The 12,113-nt window shown below is 45.9% G+C and overlaps 1 protein-coding gene across 4 annotated transcripts in view; it reads right to left on the bottom strand.

The window, feature by feature from the left end:
* MED12 (mediator complex subunit 12) overlaps positions 1 to 12,113 on the bottom strand; it is a 34,790-nt gene that overhangs the window by 16,760 nt on the left and 5,917 nt on the right. For all 4 annotated transcript variants that reach the window (XM_058032491.1, XM_058032490.1, XM_058032492.1 and 1 more), the window contains exons 8-23: positions 10,723 to 10,869; positions 10,338 to 10,437; positions 8,270 to 8,406; positions 7,414 to 7,545; positions 6,896 to 7,022; positions 6,040 to 6,269; positions 5,565 to 5,645; positions 4,534 to 4,707; positions 4,155 to 4,299; positions 3,112 to 3,230; positions 2,857 to 3,000; positions 1,934 to 2,097; positions 1,666 to 1,797; positions 898 to 1,125; positions 555 to 699; positions 154 to 274 (exon numbers count right to left, since the gene is read on the bottom strand). In XM_058032491.1, the coding sequence (XP_057888474.1) occupies positions 154 to 274; positions 555 to 699; positions 898 to 1,125; positions 1,666 to 1,797; positions 1,934 to 2,097; positions 2,857 to 3,000; positions 3,112 to 3,230; positions 4,155 to 4,299; positions 4,534 to 4,707; positions 5,565 to 5,645; positions 6,040 to 6,269; positions 6,896 to 7,022; positions 7,414 to 7,545; positions 8,270 to 8,406; positions 10,338 to 10,437; positions 10,723 to 10,869 (2,326 nt within the window). The remainder of the gene's footprint in view (positions 1 to 153; positions 275 to 554; positions 700 to 897; positions 1,126 to 1,665; positions 1,798 to 1,933; positions 2,098 to 2,856; positions 3,001 to 3,111; positions 3,231 to 4,154; positions 4,300 to 4,533; positions 4,708 to 5,564; positions 5,646 to 6,039; positions 6,270 to 6,895; positions 7,023 to 7,413; positions 7,546 to 8,269; positions 8,407 to 10,337; positions 10,438 to 10,722; positions 10,870 to 12,113) is intronic.

Genomic DNA, 12,113 nt, shown 5'->3' with positions numbered 1-12,113 from the left:
CCCAAATTTCTCTAAAGCACCACATTCAGTTATTAAGTATAGAAGAAGTATTAGAGGCATGTTTCACAACTACAGAGTTCACCAAGTATGCATTAAGCACAGGCCTTTGGGCCAGGACTGAGAGTCAGACAGGTTTGTGAGGGATGCACTTACCAGCATTGAGGAGGGAGGGGATAGCAGCACAGCGAATCAGGTCCTCCAGCAGCAGGCACTGCCGGGCAATGAGAATGGCAACAAAGGTGGCCAAGGAATCGTGGAAAGATAAGTCACTGACCTGAAAGAGAGGAGATCAGCCAGTGATCCTAACAGCCTCTACCTCATTCCCTCTGTCAGCAGTTCCTAGGAGCTGGGTGGCAGAAGGGCCCATAACCCCAGGTCAATGTCCATGGTCTGCCCAGGCTGCAACAAACACCAACAGCAGCCCCTGGTATTCAAAGCCTTTTCCCTGCCCTCAGAAGACAAAGCCTCCATCCCTTGTTCACTTTTGCCTTCTCCCAAGGGATCCCTCCACTCCTGCTTCAATTCCTTTTCCCCTTTTGAATGTTTGCACTTGCATCAACATTGCAGAGGAGATCATTGAAGCCACAGGTCCCATTATTGGAGGAACAGCACAAAGCTTTGAGCACACCCAGCCACTCGGCACTTAGAGACTTGCAGTAGCCAGTTAGCTCAGCACACAGGATAGCAATGTCGTTCACCCTGTTAAATAAATAATGAAAAAAGCAGAGGGTCAGCTTTGCTACTCATGCATGCCATCAGGTCAGTGATTTTCTAAGGGACCCCAGCCTTGGCTCCTCCGTCTTCACCCCAAGACAGCCAAGATATGGACACTGGTTTCCTTATCCCCACCTAAAGAATTTATTTTCTCAGGAGAACCATGAAAGCTCTGCCTCTCACCTGTCAGGATCGTGGTGTCCCACACACACGTGCATCAGTGCATTACAGACAAAGCTGTAGCGATTGGCTGGGTTCTCATTGAGGCTCTTGCCCAGGTTAGTGTATGTAAAGTTATGTGCAGATGGATTTTCAATAGTGTCAATCATGAACTCTGGTTCCCACAGCATGTTGGAGTCAGATGGCTCAACATTGCAATAGATTGTGTTCTTCACCTTGGAGCAGAAGTCACTGAAAAGGAAAGAAAAGCAATTAGGAACACAAAAAGCTATGCGGCCACTGAATTCTGGTGAGCAAAGGCAAACCCTCTCTGGGAAAGAACATGTTGAAACTCAAGATCACTGTGTACCAATAAAGATCAATACGTTTGTTATTTTCTATTCATTCCGTGCTTGCATTCTAAGACATGTTGAACATTCAGTTTATTTTCCACATCAACTAGAACTTTACAAAATTTCTATCAGTACTCCTCTGTATGGAGGAGACTCAGTTTCTCATAAATCATTTGAAACCTCTGGTGAATTTATCCACTCACCCTCCTTTGGGTCTAAATCCACTACACACTTTTTAGGGTTTGCTGCTCCAAACCACAAGGGACAGTTGTCCCATGACATAGACAGGGACCTAACGATGCTCTTTACTCTGTTCTCCATTCCTTTCCAAACAAGGAATTTCTCAGGAGCAATACCATCAAACAAGATCAAAAGCAAAGTTTAAGTCAAGGTGCTATAGTGGGAAGTACCCACTGCACCTCAGCTGCATCAGACTCACCTAAAGAGCTCCCCAAATTTACTTTTGAGGTGACTGCAGGAGGTATAGAGGTCGTAGAGATAGGCCAGGATACAGCGCTCTGCTGAGGAGCCATCCGAGCGGTTCATGCCATGTTTCACCACCCCACACAGACTGCAGAGAGACAAAACACAGTGAGCTGAACCCTCAGGCACCAAATAGCTGCCTTGTAGGAAGGACATAGATGTCCAGGCCCTTATGAACCCCCAGCACATGTACTTCCTTACACAGAGAGGGGAGAGGCCCTTACCCTTCGAAGACCTGAGCCATCTGGTCCTGGTTCAGGATAAGGCAGGAGTGGTAGTGCCGCAGCACAGCCACGATGCACAGGCACAAGCTGGTGGTATAGCTGCCAACAAGGTCGGAGGATTTCAACAGCAGTTCTGCCTCCACCACGCTCAGTTCATTCAGCAACTGCACCCAATGACAGAAAAACCCTTCAACAGCCACAGGGGTAAGGGATGGTCAGAAAGGGAGGAGGCACACCAAACCCACAGCCTATAGGATCTGCCAGGAAAGGCACTGCCAGGCACAATCTGCTTAGGGATGCGCCCCAGAACAGCTGGCAAAATGTCTCAGGCAGTACAAGGGACTGTCAGGGCTTGGGTATCAGAGGGTAATTGTGATATGGCCACAGGCAGTTTTAAGCAGCTTGTTTGGTAGTTGTATTCTACATTAAGTTTCACTCTGATCTTTTCCAGGCTAACAGCCACAATTCCATCAGCTAGGCTTCAAGAGACACCTGGTACAGGCTGCAGAAACAGCAAAAGGATTTTAGCAGGATCCAGAAGGCAGCTTGAGCTGCCATGTGCCAAGGATCTTTCCAGGGGAGCAAGGCAGGCAAGGTGCCAGGGACTGACAATCCCCTTCTCACTCAGAACAAGGCCCTGCTGCAACCAGGGACAGAGATGCAAGTCCTTTGGAAACAAGCCTAAAGCCTTTGGAAGAATTATCCTCAGAATAGAACATGCAAGACTATCTGCCACAGACAACCTTTTCCTGACAGCTGCAGCCCAGAAGCATCACAATGGCCATATAATCTGACCACCTCCATGACACAGGTCAGAGGGTCCTCAGGGATGACCAGAGCAGGCCAACTATCACAGCACAGATCTGCTGCCTCTCAGGTGGACAAACCCCTCCCCAGGGAGCACCTGAGCACTCTGCCCTTACCTGGATGGCAAAGTCGATCAGACCACTGATATTGAGTGAATACTCCATCAAGTCAAATATGAACTGCACATGTTGCACCAGAGGCAGGTGGTAGGACATTCCCAAAGCAAAGCTGGTGATCTGTTCCAAGACATTACGAGATACCTGCAAACACAAGACAACACTGAGTCCCTCAGCAGGCTCATCTCCTTCCAGGAAGCTGCTGTCAGTAATAGTCAGGGCCCAAGAAGGACAGCAGTATTCAAATTTTCATACCTGAGATGTGACTTGGTGCTGATCAAAGTGAGAAAGGTGCTGGAACTTTGCAAAGATATCTTCAGCTGTTGGGAATGCTTCTGGCTTGCTCTTTTTCCTCTTCTGGCCTTCCTCTCCACCTACCAAAGTTGAAAACATCAAAAACAGTATTAGGCTGCTTTCCTCACCAGAGGAATAAACATCTATCAACAGCTTCTGACAGTTCCCCAGCAAGATCAGCCCCTGTCATGAAGCATAGGCAAAAGGCCTGAGTCCTAGACCTTAGGCTGATTAAGGACTATCTTTAATTAAAAAAAAAAAAGAAGAAGTTAAGGAATCCCTAACCTAAGAATGACAGTAGGGCAAACACCAAGTTTACCCCAAATGGAAGCACTCCTTGGAGTATCCTTCTGCCTTTATTTGGAAATACACCCATTCTCTGATGAGAACAGGCATTCTGGACTGGAGATGCTCAGCCACAAAAGTTTCTTTGTCAGACTACTCCACATTTTAAAGCATCATCTTTTCACCACATTTTAAGTTGCCTTTAAGGCATCAGACTAAGAAAGAAAAACTGTAGCCAGTTTCTCAGCTGCTGAACATCAGACATTTTCTGTTGATTTTGACCCAGCTATCCAAATTTCCTATCCTACACGTTTAGCACATGCCTGAAGTGTAACAGAATGATATATTTAGTGAAGTCTTTGCCAAATATGCATTGGCAAAGTATTTTCTGCTTCTTGTACAAGGATCCAAATGCAAGAATAAATAAAATAAAATATGGAAAGCCAAAGTTTTGGCCAGGGTCTCACTCTGAACACTGTATGACTCAATTCTCTTCTGAAGACAAGTTAATTAAACATATTACCAGCAGGAAACCAATTGTCTTACTTGCTGGTTAGCATGTTTGAAAACAGAGCACCATTCCAGACTCATTCACTAGTACCTCCTACCAGACACTGTAGATTGAGTAAAATCCTTTCACTGTGAGACTCCAGACAAGGGAATCAGCCAACTGGAAAGATGCTCTTACTTCAAAAAGGAGTGTCTCAAGCTCTACTAACCTGTCTCTGCAGTGCTCTTTCTGTTTAAGACTTTTAGAATGTCTTTGGTTATTTTCTTGATGGTATGCCGAGCGTCGTCCCGTTGTTTTCCAACCCCAAAAAGAACCACCAGCCTTTGGTTACACTCATGACTGCATGACTCCTCCTGGGGACCCAAAAGAGACAACTGCATTAGCAACTACAAGGCTGAATGCTTTAATCTTGTTTCACATCTGCATCTCTGAAAGAAAAAGAAAACCTTCATCTCAGAAGCTTCTCTGGAGTAAACAAGGAGGCATCCAGAAAAGTAGAACTGCTCCTTAGCCAGGCACAGCAGGGAGAGACAGCAGTCTCATGACAAGGACAACAGCAGGGCAGCAGTTGGGAGCAGGTCCTGTACCTGAGGAATAGGGAAGTGAGTTGCATACTGGATGTGCCGAGGCTGGTCATACAGGGATGCTAGCATTCCTTCCACAGACTTGTCCTTCAGCAGAGTCTTTCCTTCCTTTTCAGGATCTGGCTTTTCAGGGGAAGGGCTGGCTTTAGATTCACAATGCATTGGTGGAGAAAACATCTGGGGAGACATAAGAGCAAGAACATGTAGTTAGGAAACATGGTCATGCAACAGTAAAGATTGCTGAAGGAATGTACTTCTGCTCAGGCCTAAAAAGGAGTAGGAAAAGGAAGGGCTGGAAAACCAGCCAGTTCTTAAAGCAAAAACCAAGGTAATGTGCCAAGAGACTGTTTTTGCTTCTGATCCATGTTGTATATTAGGTTAAACACAACAGGAAATAATACAATAGGAGTAATAAATTCGTAGCTTAGAGTTTTGGAACAGCCCCTTCCACAGAAGTGAGATCTTGGGAAAGCATGTAACTTTACATCACACCTGGCTGGCATGTACCTTGAAAGGTCAGAGATGGCTGGATAGATGTAGGTACTCAGGAATTTTTCAAGCACCATGAGTTAATTTTACTGCTAAGTGCTTCAAAGTGTTCTACTACCATGAACCATACCCACAGATATGAAGAACTGTAACCCTGAAGTAGTAATGAAGGTCACAGAGTAGGATGAAAGCAGAGTAGTGTCTTCTTCCAGGATCAAGAAAACCTCTGCAACTGGTCACACTCCTGATCTGATGCCATCATGGCCATTCATTTCCCATCCACTTTGAAGCAGCCCACTTCCTACCCTGCCCAAACACTGGGCTGGCAGTAGCCAGAGCATAAAAGGCTCCAGGAACAACTGGGACTCACTCTGCCCTGATGAACACCAACCTACATAAATAGGTGATATGGGCCTTTTGCAATGTGAACTGCCTTACAACCCAGCCACTTCCAGCAGATACACAACAGCAAGGCAGATGCTGCTCCTGGGCTCACTACAACATGCTGACTTTACTTACTGAGTAACAGGAAATGCTGAACGTACCGAAAAGTCTGTCTTTTCCATGTCATCAAAGAGCATGCTGGGGTTGTGGTCAATGTCCATGGGTTCTGAAAGACCTGTGTCCTGGGAACAGACAGAGCAGCTTTACATCTCAGTGATGCATCAGGGAACAAGAGAATATTTGTTAACTACATTGATGTCCATGTTGGACAGTAACAGCAGTATGCCACCACACCCATGGCGCCTGGCAAGCTGGAGCCTGATACACCTCATAATATGCTGCTCTGTATCAAGCCATGAAAGATTCTCTTGTCTACCCTTCTACAATCTGCAGGTCCTTTCCAGGCAATTAGAACATAATTTTTAATTGAAATGCTAAGGAAATAAGTTGAGGGAAGGAAGAGCAGGAGTCAGTGGTACACTCTCCAGCAGGCAACAGCAAGGAGGCTGCAAAGCTGGTAAAAACAGGCAAGCACAACACAGATGTACAGAAGGGCAATGGTGCTCATGCTCTCACCTCCAGCTTGATGCCACTGCTCCCCTCTGTCTCTTTCCTGTCATGTTCCTCAGCAGGGTCATCAAAGGGTGAGGGAGGGCGAGGCCCATGAGAGTCCATGGCGAGATCACCGCGGGAGATGAGCGTGCACATGTAGATGTTGTGGGAGAAGACATCATGTCGGATCAGCTCACAGAACAGCAGCACCAGATTAAAGAACTCCACCTTCTCGTTTTCCTTCCCAGGATCAGCTGAAAGGACAACACAGACAGTCAGGGCTATCAGAGTAATTCTGCACCACCATAAGCAACATCAGCCACCTAACCGAGGGCAAGGGAAAGCATTTCCTGAGATGTCAACACAGTGACTGATACACAGTTCTGAGATTACAGCAGGGACTAAAAGCAGAAAGTCCAGTTTCAAAAATTAGCAATTAAGTAAGCCAAAAGCTCTCCAATGTCATAGCCCAGAGCCACTGGACTTAAGTACTATTCCTGGGTGTACCAACAGTTGCCTTCATCATTCAGACCTGTTATCCCATCCCACTTAACCTGTTTGCAGCACTTCCCATCAGAGCCAGAGCTTTGTCACCAGTTCAAAACCTCCCTTTAGTTCTCAGCCTGAAGTAATTCCTGATTAAACTCATTTATCCTTGGTCAATGCTCTGTTAACAGAAATGCCTCTGTACCATCTTTTTGTCATCTGGCCCTGCAAGTTGCTTTTCCTCCCTCACCAAGATAAGCTCTGAATTGCAAGGAAGCCAGACAGAGAATTTAGATACACCCCATACCTACACACAAGAGAATTTCACACAAATTCAAAGTTTTTAAGAGAGGGAAAGCTATAAACTGGGAGACCACAATTTCTTATTACATACTTAGCATAGGAGCTTGAGTGTCAAGGAACTGCATAAGGACATCCTGAAAGACAGGAGCACTGGCTGCTGACAGAGAGCCTGAGGAGATGGAGCCCTTCTCATCCACGACTTCAGAGTCCCCACATCTCTGTAGAAACAGAAAAAAGTACCAACTGCTGACACAGAGGAGAAACTTCCTATCCACATATCTCAAAGAAGAAGTCTTGAAGAGAATTTTTCTATCTTGCTCTTATAAGCAAGCCACCACACAGGTTTCTGTAAGCTACTGCACAGTCTCCAAGTATGACAGTGCTTTTGCACTGCAATCAGCTGTCCTCAAATCTATCCCAGAAATGGGATATGCACCATCCCACAGGCTCATTTATGACCTACATGGGTCAGATGGAGCAAATGCCATAATTAGCAGCACCAGTGACAAGAGGCACTGTGCAGATCAGCCTTTGCCTGTCAGTGGAACAGGAGTTAGGTAATTTCAGCTCTCCTTTACTGCTCCCAGCCTTCCAGGAATAAGGACCTACCTCAGCCTCGATCTCTGCTTGACGCTTCTCCAGGAGTTTGGCCACGACCATGGCCCTGTGGCGCCCCGAGCGTTTGTAGCTGACAGCCCACTCACACAGCAAGGCCACCACTGCATCATCATCTGGGGAGATCTGGGGGGACAGAAGCACTGCAGTGAGAACCTGAGCCAAGCAGAAGAGGGGAGCAGATGTAACATACAACAGGGACCGAACACTGCTACATTTGCTACATTCCCCTCCTCCTAACAGGAAGGACACATGTCAAGCTAGAGCCCTCCTGTTTTGACTGCATTCTGCAATGTGAAGCCCACAGCCCCTGAAAAATCTCCAGACTGATTCTGCTTCAGAAAATCATCTCTCTAATCACAGCACTGAGTAAAACACAACTTCTCAACCCCCTCATACAAAGTATATGAACAGCCAGCCCTGCCCTCTTCAGGAACTACTGCAGTAGTGGATGCACCATGGTCCTACACATCATAAATACATCAGCTCCCAGGCTAAGAGGAACCTGAACTGGGAGCTCCCAGGAATCAGCAGCCAGCCCAAAATGTGACCAGGCTAGTACTGACATAACAAGTCCTTAGCACCAATCTGGTATGCAGACTGACCTCCTTCATCAATTCTCTCAAGCTTACATCTATTTGTTGGACTTTCTAGAGCACAGACCCCACCTTCTCATTTTAGTACCTCCCTAACAGAGCTGCATGCAATTCTTTTCAATGGAGATCATGTCTCTTGGCCAAAGGCCACTACCTAGTCAGCTCTCTGCAGACACAGGACAATAACAGTGTGGTTATAAACAAGAACACAGCCACATCCAAGACCAGGGCCCAGCAGCCAAGTCCCAGAGCACCTCATGACTGTCTTTGGTTGGACCCAGCCCAAATATCCTGTTATACAAGGAATCCAAAGAGTTGCTGAAGTCAGATCTTTCAAAGCTGTGACTGTCCAGAACTTCTAAGGTATGCAAGACACGGCCAATTGTGAAACCTAGAAGAGAACAGAAAAGAAAAATGTGTATTTAGCACCTGGTACAACAGACTAGAGCAACAGCAGATGTGTTGCCAAGGTCAGCTAAGGTCAGAAACACCTACACCTCATATCAAGACCAGTTCCACAAGGAAGATGGGTTGTAGTTGTAGGTGATTCTCTTTTAAGTGGAAGAGAGGATTTGGACCCTTTATCCAAATGCCAGATGGACCCTTCTCTAAGGGAAGCCTGATGCATTCCTGGTGCCCAGGTTAAGGACATGAAATCATGAAACTTCCTAGCCTGGTCCAGCCCTCAGACCTTACTGGTCTCCCCCACAGAAGGAGATAAAGTCTCAAGTGTAGTCCAAAAACAATCAAAAGGGACTTCAGGACCTCAGGACCAACCATTAGAAAGGGATTCTGGAGCAGAGATTATTTTCTCTTCTATCCTTCCACTCACAGGCAATGACATTGGAAGAAACAGATAGGTCCAGTCTATTAATACATGGCTCCATGGCTGGTGCTGCCACCAAAATTCTGTTTCATTCTGACAATGGGAGGGCCTACACAGCAGCAGCATGCTGGACTGTTCAGTGTATGAGAAACTGATTGGACAGTCACAGATGGTAGTGACCAAAGGCTCAGAGTCCCAATGGACATCAGTGATGAGTGGTGACACAGACACAGATCAAGTGCACCCACAGCAGGTCTGTAGATGACACCAAGCTGAGTGGTTTGGTTGACAGTCCTGAAGAATGGATGACATCCACAGGGACCTGGAGAAGCTCCAGCAGTGGCCCATGGGAATCTTATGGGGTTCAACAAGGCCAAGTACAAAGGCTGTACCTGGGGCAGGGCAACCCCAGTAGTGATCCAGGATGGGGGATGGACAGATGGAAAGCAGCCCTGCAGAGGAGGACTCAGGGATGCTGGGGGATGAGAGGCTGGACAGGACCCAGCCATGTGCACTCTCAGCCCAGAAAGCCAAGAGTGTCCTGGGCTGCCCAAAAAGCAGCAGGACCAGCAGGTCAAGGGAGGGGATTCTGCCCCTCTGCTCCACTCTGGTCAGACCCCACCTGCAGTGCTGCCTCCAGCTCTGGGCCCCCCAGCACAGGAAGGACATGGAGCTGGAGGAGCGAGTCCAGAGGAGGCCACCAAGTTGATTAGAGGGATGGAACACCTCTCCCAGGAGGAAAGGCTGAGAGAACTGGGATTGTTCAGCCTGAAGAAAAGGCTCTAGGGTGACCTGTCACCTATCACACTAAGATGGACTTACAAGAAATCCTGAGAGAAACTTTTTACAAGAGCAGGACAAAGGAGAATGGTTTTACATTGAAAGAGGATAGACTCAGACTAGATGTTAAGAAGAAATTCTTCCCTGTGAGGGTGTGGCACAGGTTGCCCAGAGAGGTTGTGGATGCTCCATTCCTGGAAGTGTTCAAGGCCAGGCTGGATTGGTCCCGAGCAACCAGATCTAGGGGAAGGCTTGCCCACCCGTGGCAGGAGAATTGAGACCATTTGATTTTTAAGGTCCCTTCTAACCCAGACCATTCTATGATTCTATAAGAAGTTTCTATGAGCTCACTGCTTGGGCTCACTACTCAAGGAAAGCTTTATCAGTCAGGCAGGGGTCCATCCAGCTTAATACCCTGACTCTCACTGTGGCCAACAGCAGATTTTAGGGAGAAGCATCAGAGCACAGCACACTGACAAGAGTACAGTTCCCTGGTAAATATTTCCAGCTCCTAGTAACAGAAACTGCCCCTATACCTGGAGAAATGGACCCTTATAAGATTTTGCTCTAGAAAGAAAAAGAGCCATGTCTTACTGCTGACAGTAAATACAAACAATAGTAAATAGGAAAAAAATCAAGAAGAATAGCCAGACAGGAGTTTTGTCAGAATAGCACATGGATCAGGGGGAAACAAACTTTAACCTACAGCAAGTTACCTGCTGTGGTTTCTTGGCACTTGTCAAACGACCAGCGAACCTCCACAGCCTGGCCACGCTCCTTTATCTGCTGCTCAATCTCGCGCAGCTTTGCCCGAACCTAGAAACAATGGATTTGGGTAAACACACAAAAGATGCCTTCAAAGTCCTGGGAACAAAATTATTAGAAAATAAAGAGACTGACAGCAATTCCACTTAAGGTCAGATTCTGCCCATCTTCCAAGGACATTACTAGCTGGCTTACAGCAGAATGAGAGCACTTAATTCCTAGGGATTGACACAGCACCTCCAGATCTGCTTATCACACAACATGAAAAGAAAATTCTGAAAGAGCTAAGATGCAGCTGTTATCCAAACCACAAGAGCTCCCTTTTCTGAAGCTCACCTGCTGTGTGAAGGCTGAATTCCCCCCTGGCATGGGCAAGTTGGATGGGGCTATAGGCAGGTGGTCCAATGGAGAGCCAGTCTTTATCCTGCTATCAGTCAAGGAATAATGCCACACAAGAGCACTCGGGCAACACAGAATTATACTCTGCAACAGACAGAAAAGTCAGTATCACTGAGCAAATTAAGGTCAAAACAATTAAGTTACATTTAATTGTTTTACAATTACATGTACATCTACAGAACTAACCACTACTTAATCCTATTACCAAGGCACTCATTATCTTCTATACAGCATATTTACTATCTGGGTGGGTTGGTTTTGTTTGGTTTAATTTTTTTTAAGCTCTGAAAAACCCTTTGGATCCTACAAACTCACAGCCCCAATGCACAATCCAACCCTCATGGTCCAGAAGGGGCGTTTACATTGGCGACTTACAACTGTCATCAAGTGTAAAGTCTGAGAAGAAACATCAGGTAACAGACCTAAATTAATGAAACCATTTTGTTTGATAATCACAAGTCTGATTATTATTGCATATACCATGGTACTATTGCTTTCTCATTCTTTTATGAGCTTGTACATTCAAATAAACACAGACAAAACTTCACTAAACAACTCCTATAATATTCCCCTACATTTTCTGGCTCACAAAGCTGTTTTAGACTCTCAAACCAAAGAATCTGCTTATCTTGAGAACATCAGCAAAGGTTTATTATGCACATTCTTAGAATTATGGAAATCCTTAGAAATGCACCTGTTTCCACTGAGACATACTAAAAATCAGACTATTATTTACCAACGTCAACTTTTTAAGCAGGTTGTGCCTAAACTCCAAATCAGACAAACCTTTGAGGTGCATATGCTCATCTATTTTCCCTAAAGCAACTCTCCAAACACAGAATTTTTATATTAGAGACATGTTTTATCACATAGAAAATAGGAAAAAAAAAACCCAACAAGCCCTCTAAACGTCTTGACCAGAAAGCAAACAAGACTTAATGCAAAATGTTTATTTATAACCCTGCATTGCTCTCTAGCCCTTGCTTGTAGAAAGGTCCTTACTTCTAGCCAACTGTACTATAGAACTTTTCTTTTCCTCTTTTTCTCTGAGAGCTGGCTGGCTGCTTCTTGATCCTGCCAGGGCTCCTTCCTCTCAAGTTCCTCTCTTGAGCAGCAGATTCCCAAGCTTTGTGCTCTCTTCCTCTTCAACTCCTGCTCCATTCTGCACTCTCTGGAACCTTCTCTGCTTTAACAAGTCTTTTCTCCCCTGGAAGAAACAATCTCCACTCCTGCATGGACCCACCTCACCTAGTCACTCTCCTCTTGAAGGAGAAAAACACAATCATGAATGAATGCACACACTGAACAGAAATTGCCTCTTTCTGACA

This window comes from Melospiza georgiana, chromosome 12, assembly GCF_028018845.1.
Source record: "Melospiza georgiana isolate bMelGeo1 chromosome 12, bMelGeo1.pri, whole genome shotgun sequence".
Classification (NCBI taxonomy): Eukaryota; Metazoa; Chordata; class Aves; order Passeriformes; family Passerellidae; genus Melospiza; species Melospiza georgiana.
The sequence above is the reverse complement of the archived record's forward strand: the minus strand, read 5'-3'. Positions and strand labels throughout refer to the sequence as shown.